This window comes from Parasteatoda tepidariorum, chromosome 4 (assembly GCF_982258835.1).
Source record: "Parasteatoda tepidariorum strain Cologne lab strain chromosome 4, Ptep-v5.0, whole genome shotgun sequence".
NCBI classification, from domain to species: Eukaryota; Metazoa; Arthropoda; class Arachnida; order Araneae; family Theridiidae; genus Parasteatoda; species Parasteatoda tepidariorum.
In genome coordinates this window covers 59290070-59308384 of record NC_141758.1, presented here as the reverse complement: position 1 = coordinate 59308384, position 18315 = coordinate 59290070, and the positions used below count along the sequence as shown (strand labels likewise).

Below are 18315 nucleotides of genomic sequence, written 5' to 3'. Positions count from 1 at the left end.
TATATAGTATTCAAATTTTTATGATACTGTGAAAATTGTTTTGTAAAAATTTGCAAGAAAAAAAGAAAGCAAGAAAAAAAAATTGAAATTAAAAAAAAATGAAACAAATATTTATTGATAAGTTTCTGTACAGCTTTTATTGCAAGAAACATTAGTTTAGTAATAAAAATGAATTTATATAACATCAATTAGGTCAAATGAAAATGAATTTTTGTCAAACAAAAAATTATTATTGTAAATACATTAATTATGAAATAGTAAGAAAATCAGAATAATTTCTTCTTTGATTAATAAGAAATCACATAATTTTATATTATTTTACCGAAAACAATAATTGATATTAAAAAACACTTGCACTCTTAAAATTTCCGAAATTAGCACAAATTGGTTTTATGTACTATGTTCACACCACATTTCAAATATTTACAAAATAACTTTAATTAAAGTACATATCTTTAATAAAACTAAATAAAAAACTGTTTAACAAAGTTTTAAAATTTTTGTTATATCTTTAGAAAATTAATGAAATTTTTCTAAAATTAAAAATGTTACCAAAGGCATTTCAAACACAAAGTTAAAAACATTCTGCAATTCATATTCATTTGATAAATTTTCAGAAGTCATACTTTGAATATGTTGAGTTATGATTTCTTGTTTGCGAAGAACAATAACTTTCATTTTATCAAACATAGTTATGTTCTCATTTGGTAAAAAAAAAGTTTTGCCAATTGAGATGTACTTAATGAGGTAGGTTAAAAGAATTGGTTTTATGACATCATACAATAAAATTGAATGAGTTTATTTGTAATTTTGGTGTTTAATTTGCCATTTTGATGACATTAAAAATAATATCAAACTAAACCAAAAACTTAAATTTAGTTTTCAAAAAGTTTGTAAATTAAAGATAGTCTATATTACAAAATTGACTGAAGACTAGATCATTTTTCTTAATTTCAAAATTATATATTTTTCATAAAACAACTATTAAAATTTATTATATTATTTATTTAAGTTAATTTTTACTGTATCATATTCAAGGATTCATTTTTGATAGATTGGTTTTTAAAATTCATTTGGAAAACTAAAATACTCAAAACTGATTTACTAACTATGTTCTATTTCATCTTTTGTGTACATATATTCTTGAATATTTCAATTTATTCAAAATATCTTTTTTCGATGAAAATTTTCTATTTCGTGACTAGATTTTGTACTTTTTTGTGAATAAATTTGAAATGTAAATATTATTTAAAAGCATTATAAGTTTTCTACAAATTTTAATAACGCATTGCGCAAGGTAAATAATGAGTTATTCCAATTTATAATTCCCTTTCACTAAGGAATAGTAAAAATAAGTACTGGTCTTCCTAAACTTAAATTTAATTCTCTAGTTTAAAATAAACTTATTTAGAATAAGGTTTAGTGTATGTAAAATCTCCATAATCGTAAAAGGAGTTTCTTGTATGTTTAATGATCGCATTTGATTGAGTTTATTGATCAGATTTTATTCACTATGTCAGGTAAGCTGAATGTTCAATGTGATTACCATGTGAGAGCTACGCCACTAAATTTGTATTGCTCAAGTTATCTAAAACCACGTGTTTACAGTTATGCTTTTAAAACTTGTTTTTAAAAACTGAAAAATTTCAATTGAATAGTAATTTAAATAAAAATAAATTAGATTTAAATTAATGAAGAAAAGTGCTTGATTATGGTATGTTGTGACCAGGGGTCTGTCCAGACATTTTGTGAAAGGTCCGTTTTTGTAAAATTGTGAAAAAATTACTCGTAATTTGTGAATATAAAGTAAACGTTAAATCACATTCTTTCAACTAGGGTCCTGCTTTTGTGAATTTGTGCAAATAGGGTCCTGTTATTGCAAAAAACATTTTCAAGGAGTTTTTAAATTATAAAGAGATACAAGATTATGCTCAACACTGTAAAATTATAATAAAAAGATTTAAATTTTAAAAAATAAACAGCAATTGCTGCAACTAAATTAGAGATGCAACATACAAATGTTTGGTATTTAGCCTATAATGCTGAACGCAGAATATTAATTTCGGACGAATAAAGGAAGAAGCGTGTGCCGAAGACTAAACTTCGTTCGTTTACATCTGTCTTTCTTTCCCCCACCCCCCTGGGAAGAATTTATTCGATTAACAAAACAATAATGAGGATAAACAAATTTGTGAAGGGTCCAATTAAAAGATAAATTATTTTGTGAAGGGTCCGTTTTTAAGTTAAATTATTTTGTGAAGGGTCCGTTTTTATGAAAAGATATTTTGTGAAGGGTCAGTTAACAGACCCAAATTTCTTCTAAACAGACCCCTGGTGACTATCATGAGTTGACTCTGCTCAATAGCTTAAAGTCACTAGTAAGGTCAACAAATAGCAGGATATAAGAATTAATAAATAAAAATTGGAATTTTTTAAGCTTTGAGAATTGTGTCTGTATATGCCTTTCAATTTTGAGCATGATTTTATTATATTGATTAATTGCTTTTTGTTTATCCTGTATGTAGTGCAGATATTTAGCTAGTTGATAATAATATTTATATCTATTATGTTAATTTTATTAAATGATGGCCATCCTGTGACAATAGTTATAAAAGATACTCTTTAAAAACTCAACTCAAAGTATGACCTGCATGCTTTTCTGTCACACAAACGGAGTACTTGAGTCATTCACTACAAACAAATGTGCTGCATAGATCAGAAACTTCCACAGTTTTTTCTTAGGACTCAATAGCTACAGAGTTGTGTGCTGCTTGAATGAAAAACTTTTTCTCAGTTTTGTCCTGTGACTCAATAGCTGGGATGTCTGCTGCCCAGATGAGAAACAACTGCACAGTTTTGTTCCTGCTCACAATGAAGAAATTTCTATGCAATTATGCTCTATAACTCAATTACTAAAGAGATTGTATGCTGCATAAATGTATGCTGTCCTCTGACTCAATAACTGAAGGAGCTGTGTGCTGCATCAATAGGAAACTTCTGCAGATTTTTCTAAGATCCAATAGCTAATTAGATTGCAACACTTAAATAGATTTTAAATTTTTAAGAAGCGTTCTTTAGTCCTTTAAATTACATTGACTCTGACAAATGATAGTTATAAAGTGAGAACATGCATATGGCAATTGCATAGGCAACTCTCGTCTCAATCCATGCTCTCCATGAGTAAGTTTACTTGCCAAGAATTATTATTACAGATATCAAGTTGCAGTTTTATTTTCAATTGTCTTTGTTTCTTCAGAACTTTTTCTCCTTTCTGGAAACCACAGTTGTTCTAAATTCAAGAACGGGGCTTCAAATGATAGGTGAAAAATTATTGACAATGCAAGAGTGATCATTAATATTCCTAGGAATTCTGTGACCTATAAAAATTGTTCATTCACTGTATGTAAGTAATATAGTTTAAATCATTTATATAAAATATTAAGCATCAAGTATCACCACCATTTAAATGCAGCACAATGTTGTTGTTTTTTTTAAAAATTAGTTATGCAAATGATCATGTTATAGATATCGAGTCAAATAAAATCAAAATTTATAAAATGCAAAAGCAATATATATAATCTAAAAGCAGCAACATATATTATTGTTGCCTTAAAGCAAAAATACATATTGCAATGTCATGCATAAAAATGCAAATAAAAGTAAAAATTATAAGTAAGATATAATGCAAAAGAAATATTTTTTTAAAAAATAAACACTGCATATTGTAAAGCTATGAAGAATGTAGGTAAAAGCAAAAATTATATAATTAATGAACCAAAATTATTATTACAAATTGTGAATAAGTAATATGCAATAATGCTTTGAATAAAAATGTGGATAGAGGAAAGAAAAGAATTATATAGTTCGTCTAAAGTAAGAACTCCCCTAGCCTTTCGTCTGAACCCGTGGAAGTGACTATGGTAACGAGGTATAACCATTTCAAGAAGGCGTGTGGGGTCACTGTTTAGGACAAGTTTTGGTCCGGGGGATGCGAGAGAAAGGTAATCTTTTTCTCCAGTATTTTATGTTAGACCTTGAGTGAAGAGAAGCTACCCTCCCTGAAATGCGCTATTCTTGTTTCCATAGCAGCAGACGGCGTCAGACTTTGTGACGGGGAAGTTCTTACCGTAGGCAAACTATACTATATAATCAGTAAAAAAATATGTATTGTTTTGATTTTGAAATAGAAATGCAATAAAAACTATAGATAAAATTATATATATATATATATATAATTTTTTTTGTAGTCTACCAATAATACGTGATACTGTGAATAAAAATGCAGATAGAAGCAGCAAAAAAGCTTGCTTTTTCATAATGTATAAGAATATAAATGAATTTTTAAATAATTATTAAAATTAGCGCAATTTGAATATTTTGAAAAGAACTGAATTATAAACGAAACCTTATAACACGTATATGTACTGTATAAAAAACTTTATAAACAAACTTAGAAATTTAGGACGCAACTAGGATTATCAGCTCTGCTGTTGAGTGTAGAATTTGCATTGCCCCATTACATATTGTTTCTTTTAAATTTATCTTTCATAAATTTCGTACATATTAGCAAGATTTAAAAAATATAAATTTGGCCTTTCTATCAAACCAGCTGGATTAACATTATAATATGTAAATCTTAAGTTTTCTGTTAAAGGACCCGTCATATGTGCTGACCTCATTAAAAGATATTTTACTATTTATTTAACTATTTTTAAAAACTAAAATGTTCTGTTTAGTATTTTTTTTTTTTTTTTAGTTTGGCTTGTAAGAATTATTTGAAATTAGAAAAAAGAAATTCTGAAACTATTTTACATTAATTTTAATACAGTATATTTTTTTATTGCATATCAAAAGGACACAAAACGAACTATCCCAGGATCCCAAATCTATATACATTTTTGGTTCTTTGTCGGATTTGTATTAAAATTTTTAATAAGAAGCTTATTTAAAACTATCGTGCTTACTATATCGTAGTGATGAAATTGAAGCAATGATCGCCTCCAGCTGACTCGAACCCATAAAACTGGAAAATGTAGTAGATAAACTGAATAGCATAATCGACTAAGTGGTGTAAAGGCCTGCCATGACAAGAATTTATTCAGCATACCTGTAAAGAAGAAAAAAAACTATGAATTTTAAGGAAGAATATTAATAGGTGCCATTTTTGAGCACTTGAAACATGTGAACTGTTATTTCCAGTTAGTATGTTTTTGAAGCGAATGAAGTTTTTACCATCTCTCCATAGCACGTGGAAATGCATTTTACCCTGATTTTTCTCTCTCGGCCACTATGGTTTTTCTGGTTCGTTTCTTTCTTTCTTTATTTTTTTTAAGTCTTTTTTTCTCTCTTGGCTACTATAGTTTTTATATTCTTGTTTCTCAACTTTATTTTTCATTAGCAACTTAACGATTTTTATGTTTCAAATCACTTTTGTTTCTTTTCATTCACATCTGGCAATTCTTGATGGATGCTTATTTTTGAGCTTTTAAAACATTTCCAATTTGTATATTTTTGAAGCGAGTGAAGTTTTTAATCAAGTAATTTCTTACGCTTCAGTTTCTTGGGATTATTCATTTAAGTAATAGAGAGAGTCTTATACTTTGGAACACGCACACTTTTTAGGAATTTAATGGAATCATTAGCGCAATTTTTATTTCTAGTAAGGACATAGCCAATTGATGACATGACAGCAAAAGTTAGCTTCTGAAGTATTGCATTAATGAAATGAATAATCCCAAGAAATTGAAGTAAATTTATACATTTGTAAATTCAAAAAAAAACATAAGCTTCAAAAATTAAGGAGGGAAAAGGACTCGTTTATCCACCTTAGTTTTTGAAACTAATAAAGTGCTTGTTAGTTTTTAAAACCAACAAGTACATAAAAGTAATATCTAAGTTAAAAAGTTATTTACAAGTAATAATAATTAGTTAAGTACAAAAGTAATATAAGTTCGGCACTTAAAAGTAATATTTTTCTTTGAATTTTGTTTTTATCTTTTAAATTCGTTCTCAAAAATTTAATAAGAAGAATTGAAATTTAATGGAACTGAAATTTAATTTAGAAATTTGTAAAATTATACAACGAAAATATAATAAGTAACAGAAGAAAAATGTTTTAGTTAATGGGAAAATAATGATTGTCCATTTAGATTGACCTCAATTTTGATTTTTAATGAACTATGTGATAATTTTATCTTACACATACAACAATAGTTTTTAATATTTTTGACTTTTTTTTTTACTACGGGCAGTGTTTCCCCAACTTATGACTTTTGTGTACCCTTTCTAAATTTTTCGCAACGCTGTGTACCACTAAAAAAATGAGTGTATTTTTTACTACAGAAAAATTGCCCAAAAGTTAAAAATCACAACTGGCTGTTGACACCACTTATTATTAACTGTTAACTCAGCAAAAAAAAGCCAATAGAAAAATACGTAATCGTAAATTTTCATGGCTAGCTTTGTGTTTAAATAAAATGTTTTGAAATTTTCGTTTTGATGCAAGATATTTCGCATAAGAACGCGTACCCCCACTAAACTGTTCCCGTACCCCTGAGGGTACAGGAACAGTTTGGCGGTTAACAGTTTCCAAAATACCACACTTTGGGAAACACTGCGATAATTTTAATCTGTTGCAATCTTTTGAATACGTAAAATGTTATATTCAATAAATCTTGTTTAATGTATTGTTGCAATATTTTTATTAATTATTTCAATTGCAGATACTTTCATTAACTATTAGACTGTTATTTTATAATTGAAAAATGCCAAAATCTGTTTTGCTTGTAGTTAGAGCATCAGAAAAAAATATATGTAAAAGGGAATCTGGTGCCCCATCTGCTTTAAGTGGGCTCATAGACTATTTACAATTTCTACGTGTGACAAATTTTTATTTTAAATTTGTTGCAAATAGAAAATGTAACAAATGTTGTGACAAATTTTTATTTTAAATTTGTTACAAATAGAAATTGTAACAAATGTTGTGACAAATTTTTATTTTAAATTTGTTGCAAATAGAAATTGTAACAAATGTTGAGACAAATTTTTATTTTAAGTTTGTTACAAATAGAAATTTTAACAAATGTTGTGACAAATTTTTATTTTAAGTTTGTTACAAATAGAAATTGTAACAAATGTTGTGACAAATTTTTATTTTAAATTTGTTACAAAGAGAAATTGTAGCAAATGTTGTGAAAAATTTTTATTTTAAATTTGTTACTATTAGAAAAATTATGTTACTGATTAGTATTGAAAGATTGCCTTTAGATTGCAAACATGACTATAATTGTATCAGCTGAAAATTATGATTTGAAAAGTGTCTAAAGGTAATTTTTCCCCTGCATATTTAATTAATTTAAATGATAAACTATAGGAAAATATTTGACTTAGTTTTCTTTTCATAATTAAAAACAGCGTGATGGTAAAACAAAAGTCCTTTTTTTGTCATTAACTGACCACCATGTCCTGTAGCACATGTGAAAAGCACCCAGGCTACTCCTGCTGCCCAAACTGTCCTATGCAATACTGCATAAATAACTCCTTCCACAGTATCTGCAGCTGTACCTCTGCTCCACAAGTAGGTTGCAAACAGTACAGCCAGACAGCTAACTGATGATACTGCCCATCCAGCACTTTGGGTAACCTGCAATACAATGAATTCAAAGTGTTACAAAGAGTGCTTTATTTTGATGGTGGCTAAAAATAATAATAAATATAGCTATTAGTGAAGTTGAAGATTGTTTACTTTGCTCAAGGACCATTTCTGTTTTTTCCAAAGAATGTAGCCTAAGGCCAACCCTACGCAATAAGCTCCAACGTGAGGATAAGGTCGGAAATAAATCAAATTCGCAGTTCTTTTGGTGAGTCTGAAATTTTAAAACATATGGTTAATGTATTAGTTTTACAATTTAAGTCATTACAAAAATTTTAATAATGTTGATTATTACTTTTTTGTTGTGTAACCTGAAATTTTTGTAAAACTGTTAATTTGTATTTTGTTGAATATAAGAATCCTTCACTTATAGTTTTATTAAATGTCATATTTAATAAGAAGCTCAAGAGTTGTTTTTGAGGATTTTAACAAATGTATATAAATTTCATGTATGATTAAAGAAATTATATATATATATATATATATATATATATATATATATATATATATATATATATATATATATATATATATATATATATATATATATATATATATATATATATATATATATATATATAAACAATTTTGGATATTTAAAAACCCTAAAAAAAGTCTCTGAGCTGAAAATAAATATATAACTAATTATGAATCTATTTTTCTCTATGGGCTAAACAGCAATTTCAATTTTAAATCTTTTAACAATAATGAATATATCTATAGTATTTTAAAACTTTAGAAAAATAACAAAAATAATAGGGGGGGAAATATATAATACCAAAAATTAAATTATTTATGACTTAAAGATTTAATTAATGAATGAATCAATAATTATGATCAACCGAATGCAATTAAAACTAAAGTCCATCGAGCTTCACATCGACTTTTTGTTTTATACTATATTATTTTAAAACCGGCGTTAGTCAGCTAACACTATTCTGCGTTCACGGCTATTAATGTTTAATTCTGTAGCCTTATAATTTCGAACTCACCCCAGAAGACAAGAGAATTCCTGGATCAAGCATTTTATTTTATTTTATAACCGGCGTTAAACAGGCGACTCAATTTTTGGATTTACGACTACCACTGTTCAACTCCGTAGCCTTGAAAATTTTGAAAAAAATCCAGAAGACAAGAGAACTCCTGGATCAAGTATTGGGAGAAATTTACCTTCATGGAGAACTTTTTGACGTAAATGCGGGAACTAACCTACATTTGCCTTACATGGTTAGTCTGGCGGCAAGGAGACTCTAACCCATGATCCGTCTACCACTGAGGATATTTTAGGTCAGCACTGTTGTCGGTGCAAGCCGAATGTGGAATTTGTATGGGCCAGGCATCGCTGAGATTGGAACCCGGTTCACCTCATTGGAAAGCAAACGCTCTACCCTCTGAGCCATCACTGCTCCTGGATCAAGCATTTTATTTTATTTTATAACCGTCGTTGAACAGCCAACCCAATTTTTTGGGTTTACGACTACTAATACTACGTAGCCTTGTAATTTTGAACCCAATTCAGAAAACAAGGGAAACCCTGGATCAAGTATTGGAAGAAATTTGCCTCCGTGGAGGACTTTTTGATGGAACTAACCCGCATTTGCGTTACATGGAGAGTAAAAACACGAAAATCTACCACGGTTAGCCTGACGACAAGAGAACTTTAGCCCATGATCCGTCCACCATTGCGGATATTTTACGTCAGCACTGTGGTTGGAGCAAACCGGATGCGGAATCCGTATCGTGGATGAAGCATTTGTTCAAACTAGCTTTCTTGGAAGACGTTTTGGTGGAATTAAACAGCAGTTGCATTATATGAAGGGCAAAACTTCCCACGGTCAGGCCGACGGCAAGGGGATTCTAACCCATGATCCGTCCATCACTGAAGATGTTTTACATCGGCACTATGGCCGGAAGCAGAATTTATACCAACCAGCCACCGTAGTTTCTTCTAAACGATTGGTACCATTTTGTTTGGGAAATAAAAGCGGAGGGTGCGCAATGCTCCACTGTCATCATAGTTGACTTTAATCAAATTGTAGGTGTCTAGAAATTCAGCATTAACCTCCATGACCTTTTTGTTACCTACAACTGGATGTTGCTGGAGTGCTTTACTTTACTTTATTATTTAAAATTGTGCAATTTCTCTTATAATTTTCTAAAAAATTAATTTTTTTTTGCTGAAATTAAATCTGTAACTTATTGCTTTGAATGCATAAATAAAAAATTGTACTAAAGGAATTTAATATTAAATTAAGGTTATTAGCTATCTAATTATTATTTATTAGAAAATGAAATTATATTTTCTTCTTGTATGATTCTTTATACCAAATAAAGTTTACATTTAAATCAAACAATTTTAATTACAGTTAGAAAATTATTTCACATCTTTTTTTAGCAAGCGTTTGTACTTGTTTAGTATGCTTCATGGATTATGTTAAAAAATCGTCATGAAATGAACTTTTATTTCAGTATAACATTAAGGTAATTTGAAATTCAGATTATATTAAACAAAAATAAAAAGCATTGGAATGCGAAAATTGAAAAAATATCTAAAAAATTAGGCCTTTAAGTTTTGTTAGTTTTAAATTTTAATAAAAAAATCCTGGGTATTTGTTAAAATTTAATTATGTTTTGGCTTAATTACTTTGCTAAATTAAAAGTTAATGTTTTGATTAATGAATATTGAAGGAAATTAAACCATTAAGTATAAAAGTTAATTTTTAAGCTTTTCGTAGTAAATTTTACCCAATGGTGGTAAAATAATATTTTCATTATTATTAATATTATTTTAATATGCCATTGTTGATAAATAATATTAAAAGAAAAATTTCAAACGAATAATATAAATAAGAAAGAATATTTTTATTTTAGTTGCATGTAAAAATAACTACATAATCGTGTTTTTCTGGTTCGTATATTAATGTATGATTGCATCAATTATTCCATTAATCGTACTTGCTAGCGTATGTTTTGCAATCACTAATTAAAGTATGTCGCAAAAATCAGCGATATGGCTGTCAATTAGAAATGAATTACAAATTACAAACAATGCCAAGTACAAACAAAATTACTAGCAAAGATCGAGTACAAGTCAAGTAAAGATCAGCATGTCAAGTACAAGCAAAGAACAGCGATATGGCTGTCAATTACAGTCGAACTCGTTTATAACGAGCACAAAGGGACCGTAACATTGTACTCGTTAAATCCGAGTGCTCGTAATAAACGGATCCTTAAGGCAGGCGTGCAACCAGAAGAGGGAGGGGGGCTTGGGAGGTCAAATGATTGAGTTTACTTAAAATTTAATTGATATTTGCTTACTTTAATTACATTAATTAATTTAATTAAATACTTTTCTTAATTTAATGACAACTAACGTCCCCAACCTGCAAAAGATTAGAGCGATAAGGGCAATTAAATTTCAGTTCGCGGTTTTTCTTTTGATTTCACGCATTTCTTATCATTTTGAAAAAAAGATAAGACAGAAAGGCTAGAAAGATGAGAAAAAAGATTGTCAGACAGAAAAATATTGCTCGCTAAAACCGGGTCTTGCTCGTTAAAAGCGACTTCTGTTCCATAGACTTAACATTGATCCAACCAAGTATTCTCGTTTCCGTCGGTAAATCCGAGTTCTCGTTAAATCCGAGCTCGTTATAAACGAGTTCGACTGTACAAATGAATTACAAATTACAAACAATGTCAAGTACAAACAAAAATCATTTACAAATGAATTATGTAAAAATTATTAGTAATCTTACTCTACATCAGGTGAAAAGAATATTACTGTTGGTGGAAGATTATTCACAATAGTTAAAATTCCAGTAACTAAAGAGCAAACGGAGGTAGTAAAGAATAAGAGACTAAACCCAAATGTTGGCCATCTAAAAGGAGGAAAAAACTATAAGTGTGAATAACATATAGTAAGTGTTCCTAATTTATATTTATCTTATGTGGCACCATAATCTCTAGTATTTCTCTGATTATTGGCAACACTATATTTATTATTCATTTTGTTAGGTTTAGTTAAGTAATAATTTAAGTAGTGTTGAATAGTTGGTTATACGTTAGGGATTAAATTTAGAATTTTGTATTTTTATGGAAATAAAACCTTAATTGCTTAGCAAGGAGGATCTTTGGGGAGGACCTTTCATTCATTCCTTCGTGGAGGACTTTTTAATGGAACTAACTAGCATTTGCATTACATGGAAAGGACAATCTCCCATCGTTAGTCTGACAGAAAGCAGATTTTAACCGATGATCCGTCTACCTTTGAGGATATTTTAGCTCAGCACTGTGGTCGGTGCAAGCCGGGTGCGGAATTCGTATTCACCAGCCATCGCTGGGATTTGAACTCGGATCACCTCATTGGGAGGTGAACACTGTATCCCCTGAGCCACCATGGCTCATATTTTCTTATTTGTAAATAATGTTTTTTTTTATAATTTTGTTAATTATTTATGGAATTAAGGTTGAAGCCATGCTGAAATACAGAAGTTCTATGCCACGTTCTCAAAAGAAAAACCGCTTGACTGTTTTAACTTCACAGCTATTATGAATCATTATTATTAAACAGCCTTTTACTGTATTTCATATTTTTAGGACCTTGTCAAAATATATATATATATTAGAAATATCAAATCAATAAAAAAAAACTTTTAAAAAAAACTTATTAATATTAGGGTAGCAAATTTAAACAGAAAAAAAAAACTCTTTAAATGCTGGTTAAAATTGAGAGAAGTTGAAATTCAATTATTAGAAAAACCTGTTAGTTTCATACAGTAATCAAATTGAATTTGATGCTTTTAATCCCACCTTTCTTAATGGTGAAACTTTGAGAACGTTTTATTATTTTTTTGATTTTTTATTTCATTATCTTATTGGAATTTTCAAAGTATATATTGATGGGGATAATTGACATTGTGAAACATTAAATATAATATTTTCGAAGAACTGCCTTATGTTTTTTATAACTTACTAACTCTAAACTTTTCATACTTTAAGTACGAATAATCTGAAAGCATTAACTAGACTATTTTAGACTTGAACTGCAATTACGTTATCTTTGAATATTTAACAAAAAGCCTACTTTTACTGTATTATATAGTAGGAAATGTATAAGGCTCAAGCATTTATACCGAGCGACAGGCATTTTTGTATAATCTCCTAATACTATAAAACATGTTTACACTACCGAAAAGAGATCTGCAAAAAAAATCTCATGCAACAGGGAAAAAAATGTTCCGCGGTGCAAACAATTAATCTTGTCTTTTCTTGTTTAGCAATCCATTTAGTTACTAAGTATAGATCAAAGGTAATTAATTTATGTCATAATTTATTCTTAATTTCCAAACAACAAAATTGATAAAATTCCTTAATTTTTTTGCCATTCTCCATTAGGAGATATGACAGGAAAGAAACACATTTCATAAAATAAAAAACAAAATTTAAAAAAAAAAACGTGAGTATGGAGGAAATTTTTAATAAATAAAGCAAAATAAATGCCCTTACTTGTATAGAACCGTCAATGCCAATGGTGCCAAGCAGTAAAAATGCATGTCTGATGCTACGTACCAAGTATGAAGAAGACACTGTGAAATAAATCTCAGAAGTTAAATAAATCTTAAACTGTTGACCAGTAAACTTATTCTGAAAAATATGGAGTTATGTGAAAAAATTTACCATGTTACTGAAGTCCACCCAAGTGTTGATTGGTAAAAATACTTGCCACCACCTTTGTTCACAATTTGAGACTTTTTGCCCTACCATATCTCTCCATAGGGGTCCCGATCCAATTAGAGGTAGCAAAAACATTAAACCTAATGTCGCGGCAACAGGTGGGGTCAACCTACGAAACAAATGAGCTGGTTTTTAATAAAAAAAATAGAATCAGAAATTATTGATTTTTAAAGGCATTTGAAAGGTGGCGATTATAATATTTCATTTTACAGACACTGCTAAGACATCAAAGTAAAAGTGATGATCCATTTAATTGTCAGTGTAGGCAGTCTGGTAGTACTAATTCAACAAATGCTACTAACGACTAGAAATGTAATACTAATTGCGTCTGTACGTTTTGCAACAGCTATTCTGTAAACAATTAAGAGTTAAAATATGCTGCTTCACTTAGAATATACTGTCTATGGGCAGCGGTTCCCAAATGGAGTCCTTAGGGTTCCGTGTAAAAGTTAAAAGGGTTCCGTGAGAGCAAAATGTTTTTTTTTTTTTTTTAACCAGTATTGAATTTTGAAATTTATATTTTGATCCAATCACTATATATTTCATATTTTGATAGTTTTCTTGAAATTATTTAAAATAAAATACCAAAAGAAAATAGCCAAATTAACTTTTAAAAAAATTATAATTTTTCTTACAACATACTGAATTAATTATGAAAAGCACATACATTTATGAAAGTTGCATTAGTATATCCCATCGCTCTTCTCAAATCAAAATTAATTTGCTAATAAAGAAATATGTTTTTTTAATAACCACTTTTGACACTTCTTTTAAGATTTCTATTTAACAGAAGCCGCAATCCACGTTATGTATATACACCAAAAACAAATTCTGAATTAAATGTGAACTGTTTCAGGGGTGCGAATTAAACTATCGGATATGAAACCTAATTAAAGATTATAGATGATAAAACGATGAAAAAAATTCATTTATCTTATTAGGAAAAATAATGTAGTCTTTTCTTAGTTAATCAGCTAAAAAATGTCCCTTAGTACTTTATTTATAAGTTCGGGGTTCCGATGAAAAAAAGGTAGATAATTTAGGGTTCCATTGCTGTAAAAAAATTGGAAAAACAACATTCAGACAAAATTGTTAATTAAAGCGTAGTATCTATTACATTATGAATGAAATAACGTGCTTTTACCTCCATATTCTATGAATGATATGAGATGCATAACTTATATTTCTTCCTGATTTTTCAATCAGTTTTAAATTTGAAGTTGCTACCAACAATCCTCTGGAAAAAAAAAAAACATTTTTTTTAAAAAATGTATCGCAAATAAAAATCTAAATATTAACATTTTAAGCATACCAAATATGGAAGTGAATTGGTTATTATTAGGAAAGTCTTATTTATTTATTCATTGGCTCTTCTATACTCTGTTGCAAGTTAAGAGAAAACCATTATACTTATGGAGAGCAGAACGTTTGTTTGCATCTAGGTGCACGCCAAAATGTTGTTAAAGCGCTAACGTAAATCACTGTCGCTAATTCTTAAAACAACGTTGAACGGTCTTCTTTTTGCTTGCTTTCATCGTGTGAAATGAGAAAAATAAAACTTATTGAATAAAAATTATTGTTTTATTAATAAGAATTTATAAAAAGGATAACTAAAAATTATAGCGAATATACGTCTTTCTGTTTGCATTTAATGATTTACTGATGAAAGAATAATAAATATATTTTGTCTTGCAGACGACTTTTTCTACAGCGATACAAAAGTAACAAAAAATTCACTATCTTGCATTTCATTTGTTAAGGGCATATCAGTAGAAGATGCGCCATTTTAGTGGTCCAATCAAGCTCAATGCTCTTGCAACGCCATATAGTTGTTCCTTTTTCAAGAACGAGTTCTCCTTATTTATCGAAATTAGTCGCCAAATCTAGGATTCCAGTAAGACTACGAAACTAAAACCTTTTTTTAATAATTATATAATACATATCGTAAAAGAGAGCACGAATTAAATTTCTATCCATACGAGTTTAACTTTTAAAATCTTTTATATTGTTTTGAGAGCATATTTAAATAATTTGATAAACTGGAACTATTGTTGTCGTGGATGATTACTTAAATCCTATACCGGAATGTTCTTTTCTTAACTTGCAACAGAGTACAGAACTTCAGTTTACTGTCGATTCTCAGTTTATGTAAAGTTATTATTTTCTAGTTCATATTGATAATCAGACTATTTTCTTTAAATAACAAATGAATAAAATACTATCATGTCATCAAGGATTAAATTCGTAAGATAGATATGTCAACTTTAACAGCTTATTATTTGATATAGGCTTAGCATTTTAACGTTCTATTTGTCTTATTGAAAATTTTATATCTTTCACGTATTTAAAAAAATGATAGTAAGCTCTAAGAAATACAAAAAAAAAATTTTTTTTTAATTATTATTAATTTATTTTTTTTAGATAGGAGATTTTTTAACTCAAGATTATGACCAAAACTCGATTATAAAAAAAGTAAAGTCGTATGCATAACTTGAAAAATATAGTTTTGGAAAGAAAAAAAAAGTGTTAGAGGTTTTTAAGTTTCAGTGGATTGTGAAAGTTTCTATTCTTCGATATTTTTTCTACTAATAAACCTTTGAGCATTTAAAAAAATCAAGTGGAATTTATTTTTCAAGCATCGATGAATGGCCCAACTCTTTAATCGGACTTATCGTTAACTATTTGTGTTTTATCAGATGTAAGAGCGTTGTTTAGATAGTTAAGAAAACAAATCACTTACCCAAGTAAGAAAAAGGTATCCACAGAGACCCAAGCATTGGTTATTATTTGGAAAAAAATGTCATCCATGTAAGTTTTAGCTTGATTTAGGCGTGCTAAAAAAGAATAACTTAAATGAATGAATTAAATTTATAATGATTTTTTTTTATTATTTATAGCATACTCGAAAACAATTGGTCGGGACAGCCCGGTTGGCAGGGTGCTGGACTCATGTTTGTGAGAACGAGAGTTCGTTTCCAGCCAACCGAAGACTCCACGTGAAGTAAATGGTGACTGGTGCTCGTTAAATCTGTCATGTCACAAAGTTCTCTATGTTTCCATAACAAATCAATACCTCTTTGGATACTGAATTGGATCGTTCTTTAGTTCAGATCAAAATTGAGATCTGTGAATAAATGAATGGATATATGAATGGGTCCGCGCCCTATAAACGGGTGTGACGTATAGTGTGGCAGAAGTTGAATTCTTAGCCATAGATGGCGCCAGTGGAAAGTAAGAACCATCGCACCCCCTCTGCCTTAATGGCTGACAAAAACAACTAAAAAAATTATGTTTCTAACCTTAAAAAATTAAGTGTTTGTGCATCAACAACAAATTCTAAGAAATAAAAGGTGGTGACCTTAAATATGCTAATAAGTAAATGCGGACGATATTTTAAATTACGAAATCAGACTGAAAAACATACTTTCACTGAATAAACATGTCTTTTTTTAGACGGATTTGGATTTCTGATTCCCAAAATATAGAGGTAGCCGCAATCTGGAAAATATGGTCCCAATAAATTGTTCAGGAGAGTGCTCCAAAGTTTTAACTCCTTATTGTTAATTTTACTTTTTGAGTGCTTCACCATATCTCGAGAACTTTTTCAGCGAACAGAAATTTTTTTGCACACAATTAGAAAATTCGTTTATCGAAAGATAATTCCGTACAAAAAACAATATTTTGTAAATATTCATTATTTTTTATTATTTCATTTAACAATAGTCGAAATTTTTTTTTAATTTTAAGGTATATAATTTTTTACATCATTTTAAAGTATGTAATTTTACATGGCAAAATACAAAATTTGAACGAAATTGAATTTCAAAAAAGTCAGATATTTAAAATTCGATTTCCGGCAACTATTCGACCTATTTTTCTCAAATTTTGCATTTTGAAATTACAAAATTTAAGAAATGTAAAATTACAACTACACCGGGACACCTATGTCTTGCAGATATTTCTAAAAAAAACCTATGGGTTAAATAAGCCTGAATTTTATACAAATGCGTGTTTCATTGGTTTTCTATGGTGATAATAACATTTCAGTCAAATCGGCTAAGTATCATCTTTTTTACCTTATTTTATTTAACAAAGTCGTATTTTGTTTTGTTATTAGAAAAAAAACTGGTCTTGAAAGGGTTAAAGTTATGTATTTTTTGTTGTTGTTCTGTTTTGATTTTAATGCATTATTCTGTGTTATCTGTTAAGTTATCTTTTTACAAGACAACACAGATAAAAATGTCAACACAAAATTATAAACAATGCAACAATAAAAAATTGTAAATACACTAACATCATTCCTCATAATGCAATTATCGAAGAATTTCTTACTATTGATAAACAACACAAAAAATTATGATTACTACTACAATTGCAATTGTATCAAACTGTGTTTTCTCTAACAATAATAAAATTATTGAAGAAATTCGTAAAATTACTAAACAACAAATTGTAAAAATGTACTATAATGATTATAAACGCATTGTTCAAAAATTGTTGATTCCTTAACAATATAATTCAACAATAAGTCTCAGAATAGCACTATTAAAAAAAATGTACTGTTGATAGACAACGCAGAAAAACTGTATTATATAAAAATTAAATAATGTATTTGTAAAAATTGTAAGTCACTCAAACAATGCTACTCAACAATCTGTCGTAAAATGCAATTATTGAAGAAATCCGTACTATTGCAAAACAACACAGGAAAATTTTAAATACTATAAGATTTGTAAATACTGGAAGTGCAAAAATTAAAATTATAAATATTCTAACACTGCAATTCAACAGTATTTCGTAACGAAATTGTGGGGAAAAAATGCATGCCACTGTCAGACAACACATAAAAAAATATAAATTACATAACAGTCATAAATACAATAAGAATAAAAAATTATAAATGAATCGCTGTGTTCAGTAAAGACTTTCAG

The 18315-nt window shown here is 28.8% G+C and overlaps 1 protein-coding gene across 1 annotated transcript in view; it reads right to left on the bottom strand.

Moving 5' to 3' along the window:
* Positions 1-1880: 1880 nt before the first annotated feature.
* Positions 1881-18315, bottom strand: part of LOC107439503 (O-acyltransferase like protein-like) — a 40668-nt gene continuing 24233 nt past the window's right edge. Inside the window, exons 7-15 of the mRNA XM_016052133.4 lie at positions 16125-16218; positions 14529-14621; positions 13328-13493; positions 13157-13236; positions 11407-11529; positions 7745-7865; positions 7456-7642; positions 4965-5107; positions 1881-3377 (exon numbers count right to left, since the gene is read on the bottom strand). Of these exons, the coding sequence (XP_015907619.1) occupies positions 3216-3377; positions 4965-5107; positions 7456-7642; positions 7745-7865; positions 11407-11529; positions 13157-13236; positions 13328-13493; positions 14529-14621; positions 16125-16218 (1169 nt within the window). The 3' untranslated portion in view covers positions 1881-3215. The remainder of the gene's footprint in view (positions 3378-4964; positions 5108-7455; positions 7643-7744; positions 7866-11406; positions 11530-13156; positions 13237-13327; positions 13494-14528; positions 14622-16124; positions 16219-18315) is intronic.